Genomic DNA, 24840 nt, shown 5'->3' with positions numbered 1-24840 from the left:
GGGCACAATTATTATTTCAATTAAAAATTATTGTTTATAACCTTGTCAACATCTTGACTATTCATTTTGCAACTCATTTCAGTTATGTTTTTATGGAAAACAAGGACATTTCTAAGTGACTGCAAACTGTTTAACAGATGTGTATATACTTAAATTATGTTGTTAATATTGAGACAAATATTGAGATTTTCCCATCTTTCAAGAATCCCTGAGCTCGAAAACAGCAACATTTTCTCTCAGCCTCATGGAAAATGTGTACAATATCATGAGATTAGCTATAAAACTGCACATTTTTCTCTCTTTCCCATGGAAGAAAAATAAATCCACTCAGAACTGTGCTACACCACTGGCAGACATACTGTATGTACAACATTGCAGCTGGTTGTAGTGGCTTTGAGGTCTTGTAAAATTGCTACATAAATAAATACCACCCATTATAAAACAATGGTGAGGTAAAAGGATATATTTGCTGGTCAGCTCCTGTATGGTGAACTGCATCTTCATCTGGAAGGCAATCTGAGCCTCACACATGCATGCGTTTTCACTCAGCTTATTCCCACTCATCTCATTCGCATCCTCTGAAAGAGACATCAGTGGCAGAAGTGAATCATGAATCAATTGTACATTTCTATATAGATATGTACATTAAGTAACTCCAGTTCCCATTTTAAACAAGTTATAGCTAACAAGTTGATAGGCTACTCAGTATTACACAGTAAAGTGTAATAACGTGACACTGCATCCACACCTAGGAATCTATTAAAACCCTTTTCCATATTGGTTACAAGGAAACAAATTGTGGAGTTACAAATTGCTACCAAATATTATAATTGCCTTTTACTACGTGGATTTGGAGCAACTTAATGAAAAGTGTGACAACTAGTTGACTTAATGTAAAGTCAATACTACAAATACAGACATTGCATACAGTCAAGTGGTGTCAAGTGCTTTTTGAGGGGAAGTCAGTGGTAAATCAATTGGGTTTTGCAAAAGGTTAACAATCACTTTAAGGCTTTAACCAAGGCGGTGGGCCAGCCATTCATTCAAGCACTTGTTCATCATAACACAAACCCATTGTCACATATACTCCCTCTCCAGCCTCTAGGTCATCACGTTGCTGATTATCCCGCACACCTGCCACCATCGTCTCGCACACCTGTGCCTCATGACACTCACCTGGACTCCATCACCTCCTTGATTATCTTCCCTATATCTGTCACAACCCTTGGTTCTTTCCTTAGGTGTTATTGACTCTGTTTTCATGTCAGTGCGTTGTTTGTGTTTCATGGTCAATGTTTCTTTTATTTATTAAAACACTCCCTGAACTTTCTACACCCATCATTTAATAGTTCATATACTTCGATTTTCAAGGTCTCCCGAAGATTTGAAGCAAACCATAGGTGAAGGCATGGAATTTGAGATAACCAGGCATCGGTTCAACAAACGCATGAGGCCAAAAACAAGTCAGATGGCCGAGCTCCTTTGTGTCCTTTTTCTGTGTCTAAATCCTGTTCCGCTAGCAGCTAGCTCATGCTGTACCTCCCTATGCTCATCCATTTCCTTCTTCCTTACTTTGGCACAACTTGCCCTTTAAGGTGTGAGCTATGGAGTCGATGGTGCTAAAGTTGGCCAAGTGAAAGTAATGCTGGCTGTGGGGCACAGAGGCTATCTCCTGGAGCTCTATGTCCTCTGTTTTAACCTCACCGACTGTGTATATCTCCACACCTGTGGAAAGATAGGAAGACCGGACAAGGGTCACTTAGACAAACCCAAAACTGAGGTAGGGTAGATGCAGGGTTGGGGAGTAATGGATTACATGTAATGGATTACAAAAACAGGTAACTGTAATCCATTACGTTACCAGCAAAAAATATTGTAATCAGACAACAGATACTTTTGAAAAACGAGATGATTACTTCAAGGGTTACTTTTAAATTCTGAAAGGATGTTTGCGAAAAAATGATACGACTGCTGTCGACATCCAAAGATTACCCAACTTGAATAAACGCTTGGAGGTAAGGATGACAGTAGTGGTGTAGTCTATGGCGATAAGGATATCACTTATCATTGATATGTACATAGTGCATCGATGTGATTCACACTTCTGCTCTCTCATTTTGCTATTTTGCCTTACGGATTGTGATTGTTGTGGATGGCTGTTCACAAATATAAAATGTGTATTTGAACCCAATAATGGTTGAATTCAAGAAGTTTAAGCTGTCTATCAATCATTGTTTTTGAAACCAGTGGACACCCAATGAAAAATGCGTAGTGTGTATCCAAACCTGTGGGAAATAAGTGTGGCTTTTATTGCTCAATCTAATTCAGGCTGATAAAAAAAAAATCCATAGGCCTAATGGACACATGCTCAAATTTGCACACTTTTGATAGACTTAAATTGGCAATCTGTAGTTGTTACATCAATTTTTGGATGTATAAATTATATATATGGTTTTCATGGAGTGTGTCGGTTGATTTATACGTTATATTCTTCAAGAATCAATGGATATATATATATATATATATATATATATAGAAGAATATAACTTGTAAATGCCTTATGAGCTTTGTTCAACTTCAACCCAAAATATAAGTTAGTTTTTCTCCAATATTTGTAAACATTGTAAATATAAACAAACACTGTATAGCTTCATAACATGGTCAAAACAATAATTGTGATATCATGGATGGTCAGTCCTTGCATCCATAGCTCTGTCTATTAATCTGAGAGCGGGTTACATTTCTCCAGGCCCATCCCTCAGCTTTTTACCAAAACATAGGCGGGGCGACAGTTTTGTTATTGTTTCCATTTGTGGATTTGCCCTTTTAAACAGCTGTATATGATCAAGATATCAAAGAACACCAACAAAAAAAGAAAACAATAGGCCTACAGCAAATGCAGCACATGGCATTAATATTTCACATGTAAAAGCACTTTTCAGTAGTGCTCAAAGCATGCCATTCCATGAGCCCAATCAGTCGTCCATGACAACAAAATCACAAACAACAGAGTAGGGCTGTCTAATAAGTCCTTAGTTTTGAGGTCATGCTCACGTAAATAATAATAAAGCATAGAGTAGGAGTGAGCACTTGTTGGCTGCTTTTCCTTCACTCTGTGTCAGCCCAACCATCTGAAATTGGTTGAGGTCGGAGGATTGTGGAGGCCAGGTCATCTGATGCAGCACTCCGTCACTCTCCTTCTTGGTAAAATAGCCCTTACACAGCCTGAAGGTGTGTTGGGTCATTGTCCTGTTGAAAAAAAATGATAGTCCCACTAAGAGCAAACCAGACGGGATGGAGTATGGCTGCAGAATGCTGTGGTAGCCATGATGGTTAAGTGTGCCTTGAATTCTAAATAAATCACAGACAGTGTCACCATCAAAGCACCCCCACACCATAACACCTCCTCCTCCATGCTTTACAGTGGGAAATACACATGCGGAGATCATCCGCTCACCAACATCGCATCTCACAAAGACACGGCGGTTGGAACTAAAAATCTCAAATTTGGACTCCAGACTATTTTTCCACCGGGACATACTTCCACCAGTCAAATGTCCTTTGCCCATGTTTCTTGGCCAAATCATGTCTATTCTCATTATTGGTGTCCTTTAGTAGTGTTTTCTTAACAGCAATTCGACCATGAATTCCTGATTCACACAATCTCTGTATTAACTCTGTGAAGCATGTATTTGGGCTGCAATTTCTGAGGATGGTAACTCGAATGATCTTATCCTCTGCAGCAGAGGTTACTCTGGGACTTTCATTCCTGTGGCGGTACTCATGAGAGACAGTTTCATCATAACACTTATTTTTTTTGCGACTGCACTTGAAGAAACTTTCAAAGTTCTTGACATTTTACATATATTGGCTGACCTTCATGTAATGATGGACTGTCGTTTCTCTTTGCTTATTTGAGCTGTTCTCGCCATAATATGGACTTGGTCTGTTACCAAATAGGGCTGTCTTCTGTATACCCCCATAACTTGTCACAACACAACTGATTGGCTAAAACTCACGAAGGAAAGCAATTCTACAAAACTTTTAAGGCACACCTGTTAATTGAATTGCATTCCAGATGACTACCTCATGAAGCTGAATGAGAGAATGCCAAGAGTGTGCAAAGCTGTCATCAAGGTAAAGGGTGGCTTTTTGAAGAATCTCAAATTGAAAATATATTTTGATTTGGTTACTACAGGATTCCATATATGCTATTTCATAGTTTTTATGTCTTCACTATTATTCTACAATGTAGAAAATAGTACAAAATAAAGAAAAACCCTTGAATGAGTAAGTGTTCTAAAACATTTGACCGGTAGTGTATGGCCAGCTATGTAAACTTTAACATTGATTTATCCTGCAATATATGTTGTTCAATTGGTAACATACATTTCTTTATTCTTCAAATGCCTCTTAAGGGGAAAGTAACTGAATGTAATCAGATTACGTTACTGAGTTTGGGTCATCTAAAAGTTACGTTACTGATTACAATTTTGGACAGGTGACTGACTACTAACTGTAACGGATTGTGGACTACAGGAAAAAGAGAACCGAGCACTTCCACATTCTCATTGACGGGGCTGCAGTAGAGCAGCTTGAGAGATTCAAGTTCCTTGGCGTCCACATCACCAACAAACTAACATGGTCCAAGCACACCAAGACAGTCGTGAAGAGGGCACAACAAAACCTATTCCCCCTCTCAGGAGACTGAAAAGTTTTGGCATGGGTCTTCAGATCCTCAAAAGGTTCTACAGCTACACCATCGAGAGCATTCTGACTGGTTGCAAGACTGCCTGGTATGGCAACTGCTCGGCCTCCGACCGCAAGGCACTACAGAGGGTAGTGCCAACGGCCCAGTACATCACTGGGGCCAAGCTTCCTGCCATACAGGACCTATATACCAGGCGGTGTCAGAGGGTGTCAGAGGAAGGCCCTAAAAATGGTCATAGACTCCAGCCACCCTAGTCATATGCTGTTCTCTCTACTACCACACGGCAACCGGTACCAGAGCACAAAGTCAAGGTCCAAGAGACTTCTAAACAGCTTCTACCTCCAAGCCATGACTCCTGAACATCTAATCAAATGGCTACCCAGACTATTTGCACTGCTCCCCCCTCTTTTACACTGCTGCTACTCTCTGTTGTCATCATCTATACATAGTGACTTTAATAACTCCACCTACATATTACCTCAACTAACCGGTGCCCCCGGAACATTGACTCGGTACCGGGAACCCCACTGTATATAATCTCGCTATTGTTATTTTACTGCTGCTCTTTAATGACTTTTTCCTTTAATGGATTTTTCTTATCCATATTTTTCTAACTGTATTGTTGGTTAGGGCTCGTACTGTGGCTTGCGATAGTATTCACCACCTTGGCATTTTTCAGATTTTCTTGCCTTACAACCTGGAATTAAAATGGATTTTTGGGGGGTTGAGATTTACACAACATGACTACCACTTTGAAGACGCAAAATATTCTTTATTGTGAAACAAACAAGAAATAAGACAAATAAACAAAACTTGAGCGTGCATAATTATTCACCCCAACAAAGTCAATACTTTTTAGAGCCGCCTTTTGCAGCAATTACAGCTGAAAGTCTCTTGGGGTACCGTCCCAGTCTCAAATCTCTGGAAGACTGAAACAGGTTTCTCTCAAGAATTTCCCTGTATTTAGCGTCATCCATCATTCCTTCTGACCAGTTTCCCAGTCCCTGCCAAAGAAAAACATCCTCACAGCATAATGCTGCCACCACCATGCTTCACTGTGGGGATGGTGTTCTCTGGGTGATGAGAGGTGTTGGGTTTGCGCCAGACATAGCGTTGTTCCTTGATGGCCAAAAAGCTACATTTTAGTCTCATCTGACCAGAGTACCTTCTTCCATATGTTTGGTTTTCACCAAAAAGCATGTCGGAGACTCCCCAAACGTGTTTGCTTTTTTTTCTTCAAGCAATGGCTTTTATCTGGCCACTCTTCCATAAAGCACAGCTCTGTGGAGTGTACGGCTTAAAGTGGTTCTATGGACAGATACTCCAATCTCAGCTGTGGAGCTTTTGAGCTCCTTCAGGGTTATCTTTGGTCTCTTCGTTGCCTTTCTGATTAATTCCCTCCTTGCCTGGTCCGTGAGTTTTGGTGGGCGGCCCTCTCTTGGCAGGTTTGTTGTTGTGCCATATTCTTTCCATTTTTAACAATGGATTTAACGGTGCTGCATGGGATGTTCAAAGTTTCTGATATTTTTTTTAATAACCCAACCCTGATCTGTACTTCTCCACAACATTGTCCCTGACCTGGTTGGAGAGCTCCTTGGTCTTCATGGTGCTGCTTGCTTGGTGGTGGCCCTTGATTAGTGGTGTTGCAGACTGGGGCCTTTCAGAACAGGTGTATATATACTGAGATCATGTGACAGATCATGTGACACTTAGATTGCACACAGGTGGACTTTATTATGTGACTTCTGAAGGTAATTGGTTGCACCAGATGTTATTTAAGGGCTTCATCGCAAAGGGGGTGAATACATATGCATGCACCACTTTACAGTTTCCTTTCTTTTTTTTAAAATTTAGAAGTAGTTTTTAACTTCACCAATTTGGACTATTTTGTGTATGTCCATTACATGAAATCCAAATAAAAATAAATTTAAATTACAGGTTGTAATGCAACAAAATAGGAAACACGCCAAGGGGGATTAATACAAGGCACTGTAAGTAAGCATTTTACCGTAAGGTGCATGTGACTAATACAATTTGATTTGATTTGATTGCATTTAGAAAGTAACCTACGTCTAAGGATTACAGAGCTATGGAATGAGGAAACATGCATTCATATAAAACACTTGAGTGGGGGGGGGACAACTGGCTTTACATTTGGAGGGGAAGATATTTGGAGTCATTTTAGAGTTTTACAACTTCTGAAATGTTACACTCAAAATGGTGTTAGGATCTCCTGAGCGGTCTAAGGCAGTGCAGTGCAGTGCTTGAGGCGTAACTACAGATCCGAGTTTGATCCCGGATCTGTAGGTTTCGAGTTGTGGTTGTTCTTGACACATATGTGGTTGCAGTCATGTCCCAAAGCACAGGCATTCACACCTGTAAACAAACATCCTCACAGCTGATTGGCTTAGTCTGACAACATCATCATCGTGAACAGGAATAATCCGTTTTGGACTCATGTAAATTACCAATTACTTTCTAATTGGTCAGTTGAGGGTTATCATACGGAATCTAATCAAAGACTGCTGTTACACATTAAATGTTGACATAATTATTATTCTATGATTTGCGTACCTAACACATGAATCAATGTTTTTTGGGTACAGGTGCACAACACCAGTTCTCATCTGCTGGTTTGCATTCTTGATTTTTAACCAACAACTAGTTTCGACCTGAGAAACCAGATATGTGTACTTCCTGGGTGATCAATAACAATAGTTGATCAAGTAGGTGTCAAGGAAGACACACAAATCAGCTGGACTTTGGTCCTTAAGGGATTGTACACCCATGTTATAGGAGGACACAACATGACTTAGCCTGTCGATCTCCAAAAGTCCTTCAAGTTGGAGGAGTTGAAAGCATGAAGGTTAGTCAATACGGAACATTTCAAGAATTTTGAAAGTTTCTTCTAGTGCAGTCGCAAAAACCATCAAGCACTATGATGAAACTGGTTCTCATGAGGACTGCCACAGGAAAGGAAGACCCAGAGTTAGTTAGAGTTCATTAGAGTTACCAGCCTCAGAAATTGCAGCCCAAATAAATGCTTCACAGAGTTCAAGTAACAGACACATCTCAACATCGACTGTTCAGAGGAGACTGCGTGAATCAGCTTTCATGGTCAAATTGCTGAAAAGAAATCCCTACTAAAGGACACCAATAAAAAGAAGATACTTGCTTGGGCCAATAAATCTGTCCTTTGGTCTGATGAGTCCAAATTGGAGATTTTTGGTTCCAAACACAGTGTCTTTGTGAGACACAGAGTAGGTGAACCGATGATCTATTCATGTGTGGTTCCCACCGTGAAGCATGGAGGAGGATGGTTTTTGTGACTGCACTTGAAGAAACTTTCAAAGTTCTTGAAATGTTCCATATTGACTGATCGTCATGTCTTAAAATAATGGACTGTCATTTCTCTTGCCTTATTTGAGCTGTTCTTACCATAATATGGACTTGGTCTTTTACCAAATAGGGCTATCTTCTGTATACCACCCCTACCATGTCATAACACAACTGATTGGCTTAAACGCATTAAGAAAGAAATTCCACAACTGAACTTTTAACAAGGCACACCTGATAATTGAAATGCATTCTGTGTGACTACCTCATGAAGCTTGTTGAGAGAATGCCAAGAATGTGCAAAGCTGTCCTACAAAATACATATATTTAGATTTGTTTTCCACTTTTTTTGGTTACTACATGATTCCATATGTGTTACTTCATAATTTTGATGTCTTCACTATAGAAAATAGTAAAAAAAACTCTGGAATGAGTAGGTATGGCCAAACTTTTGACTGGTACTGTATGTATAGTGTAATTGTTGTTTATTGATGTTTTCATGCAGGGTTCATCTGCAAAAGAAACCATGGTCTCAGCATGACTCCCTGCTTAAATACAGATGAAAAATAAATAAAAAATTGCCTCACTCTCTTACCACACAGGGTTTCCCTGAACTTGGACGTGAGCTTCTCAATGACGCCGTAGGTCTCCACGTAGAACACGTGTTCATCCAGGGGCAGACTGGCCATGAGACGCAGGGACTTCATGTCCGCCCTGTCCACCCCCACTGCGTAGATCTCGATGCCTGCCACCCTCGCTGCCGCGGCCACCTCCTCCACCGTGTCCTGGGGACGTCCATCGGTTACGATGATGGCCACCTTGGCAATGTTCTTGTTAGCTAGCCGGGAGCCTGACTCCTCAGTGAAGGTCTCCTCCATGGCCGTCTTGATAGCCAGGCCAGTCATTGTACCAGCAGCTAGAGATTTGATGCGGGCCAGCGCTGCCTTCAGGCCTGCCTTGTCGAAGTGCGTCTTGAGAAGGAACTCGATCTTCACTGTGCTAGCGTAGTTCACGACGGCCACCCGCGTGGCATCCGAGCCAACATCGAGGGTGTCGACCATGTCAGCCAGGAAGATTTTGACCTTCTCAAATTCTGTGGGGCGCACACTACGTGAACTGTCGATAATGAACACCAGGTCGAGGGGCCGGCTTTTGCAGTGGGTTCCTGCGGAGGGAAAATTGTGACATTGGTTTTTACCACCCAGTGTGGAATGGTTCTCTCTACACACTTTCATATCTACTGTATATCAAACACATTCAGGCTTCACATTCAGGTCTGGAGTTACTGAGGGTTTTAGCAAGTCAGCTTGATATGTTTTACTGGTGAGTTTACTAGGTGCTACTATTTCAAATAGATTGCATGGGAGCGTTAGTTTTAAGCGGGCAACCATTTATGCTTCAGCACACATGGCAATAATACTACAAACAGCAGTAAAAATAACAGTTTTAAGAAGTCTGAAGAAAAAGTGGATGAAAGCTTAGTGAGAAAGCTTAGTGAGAGAAGATTCTGAACATTTCCGAAGAAAGTAAACATGGACACCAAACCAATTTCAATGTAATATAGTAAACCAAATAGAAGGTTCATGTTTACTTCTCCCAGGATTCACCTGCAGAGGAGGAAAAAACTACCGGATAGTGACTTATATGACAGCATCTGCTCAATCCCAGGACAAAGAGATTGTAAAAGGAAGAAAATAAAGGAAGAAAACCACATAAAAACACCAACAGAAGAGGGGGGTTCCGATTCAAATTTATACCCAGAAACCAATCAGTCCATGAGGGATTCAATCAAAAGGAGGTTTTTGTTTTTTGCCTAAAGTATTCTACCTGTGTCAGCACTGATGATGGGAGTGGTGGTGCCGCTTGGGGTACTGACCGGCTGTTCAAGTGGAGGGGGTGGTGCTGTGGGCCGGAGGTACATGACTGGCCATTTCCCGGGTGGCTGGTGATAGCTATTAAACCTGTAATTATTGTCATGTACTTTGGGCCACCATGATGGAGGAAGAGGGAGAAGTAGTAGAGCAATGGTTATTTTGTTTGCCTCAAGTGCAATAAGAGGCCTATGACTTACATGGGGATGGTGTGAAGTACATTAGCCTGCTGTTATTAGCTTTAAGCATCAGCGAGAGTCTGTCTGCTAGCAATTGAGACTATTATCCATCAGCATTTGTTTATGCTTATTGCAGCTACTAAGCTACCAACATACAGTCGGTTGTTTCTCAATTTCACACAACGTAAAGTGTTCTGAACTCCTGGAAAAGTGCTTCATAAATCCATTATTGTATGGAAATAAGTCATAACGTTTAATATAGCCTAGCCCAAAGGTTTGAGTACACATTGACACCAGTCCTTCCTTTGGTGTGCTATTTGGTTAACATTTTCCAGCTAACGAATTTCAAAATGTATGCAATTGTATGGCAAGATAAGAAAGTTTATTTACAGTAAAAAATGAATATCTGCCTTTATTCTGTAATAACCGAGGATTGGCCAATACCCGCTTAAATTTCAGAACTTTTATAATACGCCAATGCCAAATTATCTCAAATGTAAAGTCATGAAGAGCAATAAAACTTAAAGGAAAATAAATGTGCGTACTATTACAAAATAGCCTACATTGTACGAAAATGAACCAACCTCCCAAATCAATCGTTTTTTGATTCTTAGACAACTGAGCTGGTTGCTGAACATTTCCAATTTGTTGCTGTCCTTGTGGAGCACTCTGAAACGGTTGTTGCTGTTGAATGCTCCGCTGAAATGTTTGCGGTGGCATGATAGGGCTGTCTGCGTGATGCTGCCGAGGATGGTATCCTCCATGAAGTCGGTATGTTCCTTGGACCTCCATAGCGAGCAACGACATGCAACAGACGAGTCCTCCGATTAACATCCTGTGGCAGTTGGTTCTCTTAGGTAAGCTACTTCTCAAGAAGCAATTCAGAATACTAAACCATGAATACAAACATTTGCTCTCTGGGGGCATATTTAGCCATCACCAGGCTAAATGCGTGGGAGAAGGTCGTCCAATCCAGAGGTGAGAAGAAAGCATTACACACGTTTTGGGTTGGTTTGTGCGACCCGAACAGTGGCTATGTGATGTCGTTCTGGAGGAGAAAAGGGACGTAATTTTGTTTTAATTGTTCACGCAAAGTGCGACCTCTAGCGTTACATAAAAGCACATGCAAGCTTATTGGTGTGATCAGTTTTATTCTCAATTCAATCTAATACACATCTAACACAACTACAATTGATGAGGCCTATATCATTAATATTTATATCATTAATATTTGCTTAGTTTAGATTACTAGTTTGTTGGAGTTTCAGTATACAGGTTCATAAAAGAGTTGTCATTAGAAACTCAATTACTTTGTTACAAAAAAGCATCCAATGTTAATGTTAATGCTAATAGATACCATTTTTTTTGCATATTGTTTTATGCAAAGTTCCATGCTTCCAATCTCTATTACTGGTGACCGATTTTCTGTTTGTAGTGTTTTCAGATTATGTTTCTGCTGGCATTCTTGTCATTGATAATTGATCCCTCAGGTCAAAGGTGAAGCCCACAAAGATCTGGAGAAGGCTGGCCAGGATCCAGGAGATGCAGAGAGTGAAGGCCATGCCAAAGAGAGGGAGACTGACCTGGCAGGTGGTCTACGTTGGCTGCCCCAAGAAAAACGGATACAGCAAAAGCAGGCCAGCAGGGGAAGCATTTCCAGGAAGCAGAAGTAGCCTCTGGCCACGGGCAAACAAAATGGCCACCAGAAGGGTGATGACAATCCCCAAGACTTTAAATGAGATAAGAACAATGGTGAAACCGTCAGTCCACCCCAGGTGGTCTGTGATTTTTACTCTCTGGATTCACTCAACCGGTTTGCACTTTTGGGACAATTCATTTGGTTCCATTGTGACAGACAAGCTCAATCATTGCAGTATTTGAGCCGATGCAGGTCTGATCTGTGTTCATAAAGGTGTCTGTCAGATGCATCATAAGGCATGGCAATACAATGTGGAACAACTGGTTCCTACAGTGATGAGGTGTATCAGTGAAACACTTTGTACCTTGACTCTCCCTTCAGTGGGTAGAACAAGGAAGGAGGTTTGGCAAAGCCTATTGTCCTGTTTCAGCATGTATTTGCATATTTCCCATAGGGAATGCCTACTCTCTGAAGTTAACTTGGATGATTATCCTTCTAAACGACATAAATTAAGTTGCTGCCGTGTGTGTGTGTGTGTGTGTGGCTGGATCCAGCCCGTGACTTATTTCTATCTGACATGCCTATCAAATATGATACAATATTGTGTAAAACATTGAATTGGTAGATGCATGGACATTTTTACTTTATGTCCCCTTTCCCCCCTATTTTAGACATGCGGCGTGACATGCAGAACGTCAGGCTCACCCCAGCAGAAGCAGTGCTTGATCAACGCCACCCTCAGCAAGGAGATGTGCTGGAAGTGATGTACTCTCTCTTACACTCTGGGGTAAGACATCATTTAACCATCTCAGATATAAATTCCCACTGTGATAAAATGACATTTGAATTGTCTTGTACTACTGAATGAAACTGTGAGGAGATGCACTCAGACCAGCCTTTGTGATCAAACTTATGTAAACTACATTACTTTAGTTGGCTGCTTTGAGCAAATTTGGACTCTTCAGATCAAAGGACAACTTTCACCAGTCTAATGTCTATTGTTCGTGTTTCTTGGCCCAAGCAAGTCTCTTCTTATTATTGGTGTCCTTTAGTAGTGGTTTCTTTGCAGCAATTCGACCATGAAGGTTTGATTCGCGCAGTCTCCTCTGAACAGTTGATGTTGAGAAGTGTCTGTTACATGAACTTTGAAGCATTTATTTGGGCAGCAATTTCTGAGGCTAGTAACTCTAATGAACTTATCCTCTGCAGCAGAGGTAACTCTGGGTCTTCCTTTCCTGTGGCAGTCCTCATGAGAGCCAGTTTAATCATAGCGCTTGATGGTTTTTGCGACTGAACTTGAAGAAACTTTCAAAGTTCTTGACATTTTCCATATTGACTGACAGTTGTGTCTTAAAGTAATGATGGACTGTCGTTTCTCTTTGCTTATTTGAGCTTTTACCAAGTAGGGCTGTCTTCTGTATACCCCCATACCTTGTCACAACACAACTTATTGGCTGAAACGCAAAGAAGGAAAGAAATTCCACAAATTAACTCTTAAGAAGGCACACCTGTTAATTGAAATGCATTCCAGGTGATTACCTCATGAAGCTAGTTGAGAGAATGACACGAGTGTGCAAAGCTGTCATCAAGGCAAAGGGTGGCTAATTTGAAGAATCTCAAATTTACAATTTGATTTTTAAACACTTTTTTTGGTTCCTATATGATTCCATATGTGTTATTTCATAGTTTTTATGTCTTTAATATTATTGTACAATGTAGAAAAAAAGTTACAAATAAAGAAAACCCTTGAATGAGTAGGTGTTCTAAAACTTTTGACCGGTAGCATATTTCTGGACAATTTGCTTCCCTGAAAACAGGTACTGATAGGAGGAGCAATATGAGCCTGTCAGAGGTCATCACTCAAGATCAGGATAGTGATGGAGGCTTTGGTGGTCCACACAACCAAGAAGCAGGTGTCCCTTCCAGTGATATGGAGCTGACCTTGGACCTGGTGCCAGTAAGGATGGTCTTCAAGGAGGCGGTAAGACCCTCCCTACTTGATATAGAAATCCTTCGACTTCACTGCCTCTTCAATGGTAAGGTCCCTTGCACCATAGGTATACTTGACCTCCACCACAACTGTTTTTTATTTCACCTTTATTTAACCAGGTAGTTGTTCTTATAAAAGTGTTGCAATTGTGGTGGGAACCACGAAGCCACATCTTTCGAATGCCCAAAGTCAGCGCTATCCAGAGCATATCATATGCAGCAGCTGTTAATAAAAGGGTTGAGGGTTTGAATGGTGCACTTGAAGAGTCCATAGTGGTGGATAGATATTCACTGCAGGCTGCAGGGGTTGCCTTTCACCAGCTGGATCCTGACATTTTAAAGGTTAAGAAGGTGACCTTTATAGCTGTGGTGATAAATTACACTGCCAAGGTGGAGAGAAACTTTCTCTCAGGAAGATAGAAATCATTGTGGAAGTGGCAGAGCGGTTCCTGGGGCTGAAAGATTTCTCTGCGAAGGAGTTATATGGAATATTATCACAAGCCGTAGCACCCTCTCAGGCCCTAGAACCTGAGAAGGCACATATGGAGAATTGAAAGAAGAAAGAAGTGGGAGTTTAATTTTGTTTTGTCAATGTAATATTTTTTTAAATTTAGGTGTTAGTTTCCCTATCATGTATGGGGGCTCCCAAGTGGCGCAGCGGTCCAAGGCACTGCATCTCAGTGTCACTACAGACCCTGGTTCAATTCCATGCTTTATCACAACAGCCTGATTGGGAGTCCCATTGGGCAGCGCACAATCTAGCGTCGTCGTGGTGAAGGGTTTGGGCGGGGTAGGCCGTTATTTGTAAATAAGAATTTGTTCTTAATTGACTTGCCAGGTTAAATAAAATGTATGGATTTTCTTTTTACCTTATTTTGGTTTCAACCCGTCCAGTTGGTGGCGGCAATGCACCTTGTTGGGTTGTAAGTCCGCCATAAAACCCACAGAAGAACTCTGTGCGTCTCTGCTAGGAGTTCCACTGTTTGTGACCTATAAAGGTAGAACCACTTGACAAAATGTTTCGAAGAAAACTGACAGCGTTGGATTACCATAACCCCGCTGGATTTGACTGCAACGGTAGCTATAACAAAACCACGATAAACAAGCTATCTGCAAGTGAATGACGTGCAATTTCAGAGCCACCCATGGCCATGCTCAGAATACGTAGCATCTAGCTAGCTAACGTTAGTTGTTACCGTACCGTCTTTTGATGTTACTCTAGTCTAAAACATTTCGATACAGCCATGTCTGTAATATGTATGCATGTTTTGTTTATCTAAGCTGTGTTTAATAATATAACATTATTAACCTGTGAGTCTTGTTAGGTGGTCCAGGTTTTGTGCATTTGCAAAGCTAACTAGCTTTTTGGGAGCTAGCTAAGCCAGATAGTTGGCTAACTAGCATAGCTCGTTTACTAACAGCAGTGCCAGCGAGGCAGTGGAGATGGAGAACGCAACTAGGTAATGTTAGATAATTAGCTAACTTTAGCTAGGCTATTGGTGGCATCTGAAAGTGATACTCTCTATATTCCTTGTTGGTATATTACAAGTGAATTGTCATAGACATTTTACAGAATTTTCTTATGCGAATTTCTGCCGGTTCAAAAATAAATGTGAGTGCTTTATCTTTGTCCTATTACATAACGCATATTATTCCCACTGGCTCCCCAGTTATAACACAGCCTATAATTTAACACAGGAAATCTATTATTACCACTATTTGTGCATCTAGTTATTGTGTTACTGTCTTCATGTTCTGCTTTGCACAGACGAGACAGAGTTCAGGAATTTCATTGTGTGGCTGGAAGACCAGAAAATCAGACACTACAAAATTGAAGACCGGGGCAACCTGAGAAATATCCCCAGCTCGGAATGGCCCAAGTCCTTTGAGCAGGTGAGCAGCAAGACTTGCTGCAGGGTCAGTCAAAGGTCTGTTCATATTACATCTGAGAAATTACAACCTGGATTGTGTTCAGTAGGGCGCACTGTAACACAGTTGCGATGGAAAACGAAAATCTTGTTTTTTTAAATTATTGTTCACGTAGCATCTCCATGTTTCATAATGGTCTCCTTACTGAACTGGGTCTTTTTCCACTTTATCAGCGTATCTAGGAGGATCTGTTCTCAACCTCTTCCCTAACTGTTTACATCACAGGCAAAACAATAGAGCCAGTCCAAGGCCAAATGGTGTCAAGTGTTGCAGATGGAAATCCCATGAATAGAGTAGACATGAATGTTTGTTCTACATGACATATTTCTATCTGAACATTCCAAAACGTCCTGCTGAACACGCCCCAGGATTAGTCTGTAGACCTAATCATCCTAGAATGCTGAAAGCAATCCGATTTACCGGCCTAATCACTGGTCTCCATAGCTGTGACGCTCTCTTTTTCATTGGAGAACCTCCATTGGGGTTGTGAAGTTACCACCCTGTTTTCTGTCCAGGAAGCACCCTCTCCATGATTCCTCTTGCTACCAACTGCCATTTTTAAGAAAGTGGCGAGGGGAGAACTGGATGAGTGAAGACTCTTGAGACATAGCACATGTCAGCGCTTACATCAGAAACCTTTGTCTCCAGGCTTGAATAGTTCCCCAGTGTGATGAGTCTGGACAGTAAGGTTCCTCTAGGTAAGGCATGCTGCTCAAGGAGATACTACCATTTTTTTTTTTCATGAAATGTGAATGGCGGCATTTGAAAACAATTGGTCAGCCATGTCTCACCTGCGGTGTATTCAATAGGAACCAAATGCAAGCAAACAGGGAGGGACCTACGTGCATTTGTCCAATAAATGCTTTTTTTAGTTTTACGGTGAGCGCTGATGAATACACAAGCTCTGAATTAAAGAGCTACCTGGTGCGAGCTAGTAACGACACCACTCCGATGGAGTAAACAATTTTGAAGAAGATTGTATCACGGTTATGGTCTCAGGAATCTTGTATTCAAAGTACCCTGGGTCATATTCTGTAAGGCACACTGTGACAAGTTTTCTCCCTTCTGAACATGAGCTTGATTTTCTGTTTTCTACGTAGTATCTTCAAGATGTAAACTGCCCATTCAGTGTCCAAGAGAGACAGGAGTCGGTGGACTGGTTGCTGGGTCTAGCAGTTCGGTTTGAGTATGGAGACAATGGTACTGTACCATCCATTTACTCCTTATATCTCTTGATTTATTGAAGGGACTAGCGTTATTTTCCTAGGTGTGATTCGGTACTTTGAATGTCGGCCACTAGATGGTAGCATTGTATTAACAGTGGCAACTTTAACTTTGACTGCTCCACCACAAGGGGTCATTTATTTGACCTTTATTTTACTAGGCAAGTCAGTTAAGAACAAATTCTTATTTACAATGAAGGCAGTGGGTTAACAGATTTGTACCTTGTCAGCTCGGGGATTCGATCTTGCAACCTTTTGGTTACTAGTCCAATGCTGCCTAGTGGTTAGAGGGATAATCTAATTGTGGTTCCACCCTCTGTTGCCATACACTGTTAGTGTCCAGGAGTGTTAAATGACTGAGTTTACACACTATTAAAGCAAGTATTTTGTTGTAAAAGCAGTTAAGTAGTATGTAATAAGTGGGGGGCATGGACTAAGTGGTCACTTTCTGGATGTTGTGTGTCCCACTGGCTCCCCAGTTGAGAAGTACAAGAACTGTCCGCCAGCCACGGCCACCAAGGCGGAGAAACCCTCGGATCCACTCATCCATCTGGACAGTGAGCTTAACCACTCTTTCATCTATTCCTCTAAATGCCTATCCTCCTCTCTCCCCTTATCCCTCTACTCATCTCTCTCATCCTCTCTTCACTCCTCTTCCTCTGTCCCTCATGTTTTGTGATAAAATCATCATTGCACACAGCAACCTCTCACTGCTATGGGAATGTAGAGGCTGACAGTGGTGACTAGAAACATTGGATACCTCAGGCTCATGTGGTGCCTTTCACTAGCTACTCTTCTAGCGTAGGCCCCTTTGCTTTATGCTCATTATTACCTACCTGGTCTGCTTAGGCTCAACTTCCCTTGAAGATGGTTTATTCCCAGTGATTACATATGGTTATCTTTTGTTTGATTACCATGCAAAACAAGATGAGAATCAAACCAACAGGGACAGTTGTGACTCCAGCTGACATTATGAATGTCAACAGGACCATACTGTATTGAAAATAAGTGTTTAAAGTTTTATTGTCACTTGCACAAATACAGTGACTAACTATTTCACAACAATACAGTAATCAATATCTGTAGTACTATAAAGTAAAGTAGAACACAAACGCACAAGGAATAGAAATGAGAAGAACACAAGAAAGTAAGCTACTGAATGTACAGGGTCCGTGCGAATACCATATTCACAATGTGCAGGAATACTGGAGTGGTAGGGGTAGATATGTATAGTGTTAAGGTGACTGGGTGTGTTCCCTTCTTGCTCCGCAAGGCAACAACCCAGATTTTAAGGCTGGCGTGATGGGCCTGGCTAACATGCTGAAGATCCAGCGTCACGACGACTACCTGGTCATGCTGAAGGTGAGAACCAGCAGTCATCAATCACCATGTCTATGAAGTGGGACAAATGTAGTAAGGCCCTTTTCACACTACTGAGCCAAGCTGTGCCTAGCAGTAGTGCGATGGCCTAGTTACGCACCCACCATAGTTACTGGAACCTTGCTGGACAGGACAATGTAAAATGAAAATATCAGAGCCAGTTCGGATTGGCGCTATACTGTGTTACTCAGTTCTTATGACCATGTTGTAAATAATGACCCTGTGCAGATTTGGTAGCAATGGTGTGGTTATTCTACTTGTCCAACAGGCTATAAGGATCCTCATCCAAGAGAGGCTAACCCCAGAGGCTATAGCCAAGGCCAGGCAGTCTAAAGAGGTGAGATACTGAGGCAGATCCGCCCTCTCGCCTACACATTTAGGCCTCTTCAAAATGACAAAGGTTTTAAAACGTGATCTGAAAGAATGCCTACAATATTTCAGAACTGGGTCCAAACAGGATGGGTTTTGTATTTTTGGGACCATTTGCACAAGGCAAGCACACTCAAGTGTACAAAACATCTGAGTACTGGTTAGGATCAGTTTAGCCTTTTTTAAATCGCAATGAATAAAATTATATTGACAGGGGTGGGGGCACTCCTACTCTGAGACACTTGACACAGTGGCTTGTGAAAGTATTCACACCCCTTGGCATTTTTCCAATTTTGTTGCCTTACAACCTGAATTTTTTTTTTGTGTGTATCATTTGATTTACATAACATGCCTACCACTTTGAAGATGCAAAATAAAAAATTGTGAAACAAACAAAAAAGACAAACTGAAATTGAGCATGCAAAACTATTCACCCCCCCAAAGTCAATACTTTGTAGAGCCATCTTTTGCAGCAATTAAAGCTGCAAGTCTCTTGGGGTATGTCTCTATAATCTTGTCACTTCTCGCCACTGGGATTCTTTGCCGATTCTTCAAGGCAAAACTGCTCCGGCTCCTTCACGTTGGATGGGTTCCGCTGGTGTACAGCAATCTTTCAGTCATACCACAGATTCTCAATTGGATTGAGGTCTGGGCTTTGACTAGGCCATTCCAAGACATTTAAATGTTTCCCCTTAAACCACTCAAGTGTTGCTTTAGCAGTATGCTTAGGATCATTGTCCTGCTGGAAGGTGAACCTCCATCCCAGTCTCAAATCTGGAAGACTGAAACAGGTTTTTTTTCAAGAATTTCCCTGTATTTAGTGCCATCCATCATACCTTCAATTCTGACTACTTTTCCAGTCCCTGCCGATGGGGGGAAAAACATTGAACATGAAGTTCTCGGGTGATGAGGTGTTGGGTTTCCTTGATGACCAAAAAGAGTACCTTCCATATGTTTGGGGAGTCTCCCACATGCCCTTTGGTGAACACCAAATGTGTTTGCTTGTTTTTTTTGTTTAAGCAATGGCTTTTTTCTGGCCACGCTTCCGTAAAGCCCAGCACTGTGGAGTGTACAGTTTAATGTGGTCCTGTGGACAGATACTCCAATCTCCGCTGTGGAGCTTTGTAACTCCTTTAGGGTTATCTTTGGTCTCTTTGTTGCCTCTCTGATTTAATGCCCTCCTTGCCCGGTCTGTGAGTTTTGGTGGGTGGCCCTCTCTTGGCAGGTTTGTGGTGCCATATTCTTTCCATTTATTTTTTTCAATAATGGATTTAATGGTGCTCTGTGGAATGTTCAAAGTTTCAGATTTGTTTTATAACCCAACCCTGATCTGTACTTCTCCACAACTTTGTCCCTGACCTATTTGGAGAGCTCCTTGGTCTTCATGGTGCCGCTTGTTTAGTGGCGTTGCAGACTCTGGGGCCTTTCAGAACAGGTGTGTGTATGTATATGAGATTAGTCATGTGATATTTAGATTACACACAGGTGGACTTTATTTAACTATGTGACTTCTGAAGGTATTTGGTTGCACCAGATCTTATTTAGGGGCTTCATAGCAAAGGGGGTGAAAACATATGCACCCACCACTTTTCAGTTTTATTTTATTTTTTAGAATTCTCTTTTAAACATGTTTTTTTCATTTCACTTCACCAATTTTTGACTTTTTTGTGTATGTCCATTATATGAAATCCAAATAAAAATCTATTTAGGTTGTAATGCAACAAAATAGGAATAACGCCAAGGGGGATGAATACTTTTGCAAGGCACTGTACATAGATCCTCAGTGTGATGGTTAAGGCCTGTGTGCAGTGGTCTGGAAGTCATCTCCGAGGCTACGCTATTTTAAGAGGACGGCTGTATATTGGCACTTCCTGTGTCCCTAATTGCTGTGATGTCTCTTCCTGTTTTTGCCTCAAGGGTCTCCCCGTGGCCTTGGACAAACACATCCTCGGCTTTGATACTGGAGGTGAGTGCTCGCAGTCGAGTATTTTAAGTAATGCACATGGACACATTTCAAACGGCAGTGTATTATCCTCAAAGGGACTAGTCCCTAAATTACATTTTGAAGTACTTCTGTAACTGCAAATGCTTACGCTGTCAATTCCCTGTTGTGCCCAAGACGATTAAGTCTCTACACATTTTTATTTGACAATTTATAAAACGAAATACAAACATGAGGATACAATGCATTTAAGTAAAAAACGTATTTCCATTGTGGTCCTCTTCAAACATGTTACACAATCACAGCCAAAAGCTGAATTGCAGTAAATATGGCCCAAATAATTAAATACTGCAAAGACTAAAACATAACACATTTGAATAGTCCTCCAGATAAGTGGTTGCTCTCCTTGAGAATAGCTTGCAGAACTAGCCAGCCAGCTTTCTTCACTGTCCAAACCACGTTGGTTGCGACCACTTGGGAGTAGCCTGGCTCCGTCTTGCAAATCTTTCCACTGCTTAGCCACCCTCGCTGAGTTGAATCGCATCCCGTACCTCCTCAGTCTGAGTAATCTCCAGTGGTGTTCTCCAGGCTGAATTGTCTCCCAGTCCCAATGTAGCAGGCTTCCATTACAGCGACACGATTCAACACAGTCTGTCCAAGCTGTCCGACACCTCAAGAGGACATCCCCGGCATGAGCTCCCCAAATCAAAACTGCATTGACAAAGCTTGCTGTAAAGCAAGCTAGCAGTGCAATCAATCTAATAATCGATTTATCATTGAAAATACGATTTCAGATCACGAGATTTGTGTGATCGCTATCTTCCTAAAACAACATAATAAAATTAACAATACATTTGCAGGAGCTAACAGCCCAGCTAGGCTGCCCCCTAGGGCACAATGGCAAACCCGTTCTGTCCTATTGATATGATTGACAGAATAGGAATGGAATTTATCTTGACTACTGTTGATGTAGGATTGCTAGGGCCATCACATAGTCGAGATCTGATCCAGATCTGTTGGAGATGCATCCGGGCAAAGAAAACGACATGGAATGTGTCAGTGGAGACGAGTGACATTTTCCTGTGAACCACTGTTTGAAGTGGCCTGTCATGTCAACATAAGCAAGCTGTGTCAGTGCAGGAGTTGTACGTACTTGCAGAGAGGTGTGTACAATACCGTTCAAAAGGTCTGGATCACTTAGAAATGTCCTTGTTTTTGAAAGTAATGCTCTTTTATTTTTTGGGGGTTCTATCAAATTGATCAGAAATACAGTATAGACATTGTTAATGTTGTAAATAACTTGTTGCTGGAAATGGCTGATTTTTCAGGACCCCATCTTTCAAAGATAATTCGTAAAAATCCAAATGTCTAAATTGTAAAGGGTTTAAACACTGTTTCCTATGCTTGTTCAATGAACCATAAACAATTAATGAACATGCACCTGTGGAACGATCGTTCAGACACTAACAGTTTACAGATGGTGGTCAGTTATGAAAACTTAGGACACTGAAGAGGCCTTTCTACTGACTCTGAAAAACACCAAAAGAAAGATGCCCAGGGTCCCTGCTCATCTGTGTGAATGTGCCATTCGTCATGCTGCAAGGAGGCACGAGGACAGCAGATGTGGCCAGGGCAATAAATAAATTGCAATGTCCGTACTGAGACGCCTAAGACAGAGCTACAGGGGGACAGGACAGCTGATCGTCCTCGCATAACACCTGCACAGGATCGGTACATCGAACATCACACCTGCGCAACAACTGCCCGAGTTACACCAGGAACGCACAATCCCTCCATCAGTGCTGAGAGAGGCTGGACTAAGGGCTTGTAGGCCTGTTGTAAGGCAGGTCCTCACCAGACATCACCGGCAACAACGTTGTCTACAGGCACAAACCAACCGTTGCTGGACCAGACAGGACTGGCAAAAAGTGCTCTTCACTGACGAGTCGTGGTGGTCAGATTTGCATTTGTCAAAGGAATGAGCATTACACAGAGGCCTGTACTCTGGAGCGGGTTCGATTTTTGGAGGTGGAGGTTCTGTCATGGTCTGGGGCGGTGTGTCACTGCATCATCGAACTGTGCCTGCAATGACAAGTTATCTCAACGCTGTGCATTACAGGGAAGACATCCTCCTCCCTCGTGGTACCCTTTCCTGTAGGCTCATCCTGGCATGACCCTCCAGCATGACAATGCCACCAGCTATACTGCTCGTTCTGTGTGTGATTTCATGCAAGACCGGAATGTCAGTGTTCTGCCAGGGCCAGTGAAGAGCCCGGATCTCAATCCCATTGGGCACGTCTGGGACCTGTTGGGTTAGAGGGTGAGGGCTAGGGCAAGACACCACCCCCCCCACAGAAATGTATGTGAACTTGCAGGTGCCTTGGTGGAAGAGTGGGGTAACATCTCACAGCAAGAACTGACAAATCTGGTGCAGTCCATGAGGAGATGCACTGCAGTACTTAATGCAGCTGGTGGCCACATCAGATACTGACTACTTTTGATTTTGACCCCCCTTTGTTCAGGGACACATTCCATTTCTGTTAGTCACATCTCTGTGGAACTTGCTCAGTGTGTCTGTTGAATTTTATGTTCATACAAATATTGACACACAAATGCAGTTGAGTGAGGATGTTTCTTGGTTTTGCTGAGTTTATATTTCCTGAATGGATTATCTACATAGGCGTACAGAGGCCCATTATCAGCAACCATCAGTCCTTGTGTTCCAATGGCACGTTGTTAGCTAATCCAAGTTTATCATTTTAAAAGGCTAATTGATCATGACAGAACCCTTTTCCAATTACGTTAGCACCGCTGAAAACTGGTGACTAAAGAAATAAAACTCTTTCTTTAGACTAGTTGAGTATCTGGAGCATCAGCATTTGTGGGTTTGATTACAGGCTCAAAATGGCCAGAAACAACTTTTTAGCTAACACAACCTGCCATTGGGAAACAGGAGTGATGGTTGCTGATAAATGTAGATATTCCATTTTTTAAATCAGCTTTTTCCAGCTACGATAGTGATTCACAACATGAACCTACACTGTATTTCTGATCAATTTGATGGACAAAAAAAAAAATGCTTTTCTAAGTGACCCCAAGCTTTTGAACAACGGTAGTGTATGTATGGAAGTTTTTTTTTCTTTTCGGGTCACTACAAATGGCTTTTTTTTTTACACAGCATTTAGAACCTAGGGAATACAAAAGCATGATTGCATGCATCCTTGATCATTGACTGAGCATAATCTCATGTCCTGGAACACTGCCTCCAAACGGTGTGCTGCTCCTTTCTCTGCAGACGCTACCCTGAACGAGGCGGCTCAGATCCTGCGTCTGCTCCACATTGAGGAGCTGCGAGACCTGCAGACCCGGATCAACGAGGCTATCGTAGCTGTCCAGGCCATCATCGCAGACCCCAAGACAGACCACCGCCTGGGCAAGGTCGGCAGATGACCTGGCCTGCCTGAACCCTTGACCTCTACCCTATAACTCCCAACACACGCAGTCTGTACCAGTCACACAAACTATACATGTTCCCAGGACCCTGTTCTTATTCTATTTTCGCCTCCCCCTTTTTGATAAGGAGCTGGGACGACTGGAATTAAATTGTCTTGTTTTGGAGGGGGGGAGCCTTTTTTTTTTTTTTTTTTATGAAAATGAATGATTTTTTGATTTTTTTTTAATAAGAAATGGTAAGTTCTCAGATTCTTTGCTGAAATGACCCATTTCTGTTTAAGTCCTGAATCACATTTTATTGTTATAAATATCACATCTTATAAAAAAGGATTAAAAAAAATATGGTAAAACAGATATTTGAGAAGACAATTCTTATTAGTTCACAGAATACTCATACTGCATTGCTGTGTGTTCATTCAATACACATTGACAGTTATAACAGGACTTGTGGCTCAAAGATCTTATTTTAAAGCTATTTTCTTTGGCTTTCTTTAAAAAGTCACATACAAAAATACAGTAGAAAGTAAGAAATGAGGTATAAAACAAATGTACAAAACTTTTTTTGCGGGGAGGGGGGGGTTGTCGCAGTTGGTGTTTTGTAAATTTGCTGTGGTTGGTGGAATACTTGCTCCATCGTGAGTCTTCTTTCGCCGTCTCTTTAGCAGTGTACGACGGAAGGGTTCTCACGGGCAAGCCTGCCAAATAGCACCATAAACACGATTGTCTCTATCATTGTCTCCCTGCAACAGATGACAACCACATTAGGGCCACAGGAAGGATAGCAGACATCCTTGATGGCTACACCACACAGCTAAAAAA

General features: G+C 41.8%; 3 protein-coding genes across 6 annotated transcripts in view; 1 reads left to right on the top strand and 2 right to left on the bottom strand.

Moving 5' to 3' along the window:
• Positions 1–327: 327 nt before the first annotated feature.
• Positions 328–14713, bottom strand: LOC118368580 (matrilin-3-like). The gene is made up of 4 exons (XM_035752795.1): positions 14595–14713; positions 9875–10027; positions 8643–9212; positions 328–578 (listed from the first exon to the last, which is right to left on the bottom strand). The coding sequence occupies exons 2-4, from the start codon at positions 9966–9968 to the stop codon at positions 328–330; spliced, it is 915 nt and encodes a 304-aa protein (XP_035608688.1). The 5' UTR covers positions 9969–10027; positions 14595–14713.
• Positions 14513–24375, top strand: rtraf (RNA transcription, translation and transport factor). Of its 2 annotated transcripts, none has more exons than XM_035752797.2 (8): positions 14513–14802; positions 15494–15618; positions 16755–16854; positions 17357–17434; positions 18151–18239; positions 18526–18594; positions 20544–20592; positions 23864–24375. In XM_035752797.2, exons 1-8 carry the CDS (start codon positions 14742–14744, stop codon positions 24016–24018), a joined length of 726 nt encoding a protein of 241 aa, XP_035608690.2. In that variant the 5' UTR covers positions 14513–14741; the 3' UTR covers positions 24019–24375. The 2 variants fall into 2 exon arrangements, with proteins under 2 accessions (XP_035608690.2, XP_052353053.1); XM_052497093.1 differs by having other exon boundaries at positions 16755–16855; positions 17349–17434.
• Positions 24271–24840, bottom strand: part of nid2a (nidogen 2a (osteonidogen)) — a 103315-nt gene continuing 102745 nt past the window's right edge. For all 3 annotated transcript variants that reach the window (XM_035752794.1, XM_052497092.1, XM_052497091.1), the window contains one exon: positions 24271–24761. The gene's annotated coding sequence lies outside the window, so the exon portion shown is untranslated. The remainder of the gene's footprint in view (positions 24762–24840) is intronic.

The sequence above is a fragment of the Oncorhynchus keta genome, chromosome 35 (genome assembly GCF_023373465.1).
Source record: "Oncorhynchus keta strain PuntledgeMale-10-30-2019 chromosome 35, Oket_V2, whole genome shotgun sequence".
In the NCBI taxonomy this organism is placed as follows: domain Eukaryota; kingdom Metazoa; phylum Chordata; class Actinopteri; order Salmoniformes; family Salmonidae; genus Oncorhynchus; species Oncorhynchus keta.
This window is presented reverse-complemented; position numbering and strand designations above follow the sequence as displayed.

Bases quoted from the DNA above. Each gene is read 5' to 3' on its own strand.
- LOC118368580 (XM_035752795.1), bottom strand. From the start codon at position 9,968: ATGTACCTCCGGCCCACAGCACCACCCCCTCCACTTGAACAGCCGGTC. The intron at 9,213-9,874 runs GTAGAATACTTT...TTCCCTCCGCAG, and splicing joins CATCATCAGTGCTGACACAG to GAACCCACTGCAAAAGCCGG. The intron at 579-8,642 runs GTAAGAGAGTGA...TGTCTCTTTCAG, and splicing joins GTTCAGGGAAACCCTGTGTG to AGGATGCGAATGAGATGAGT.
- rtraf (XM_052497093.1), top strand. From the start codon at position 14,742: ATGTTTCGAAGAAAACTGACAGCGTTGGATTACCATAACCCCGCTGGA. The intron at 16,856-17,348 runs TACTGTACCATC...GTGTCCCACTGG, and splicing joins TTTGAGTATGGAGACAATGG to CTCCCCAGTTGAGAAGTACA. The intron at 18,240-18,525 runs GTGAGAACCAGC...CTTGTCCAACAG, and splicing joins ACTACCTGGTCATGCTGAAG to GCTATAAGGATCCTCATCCA.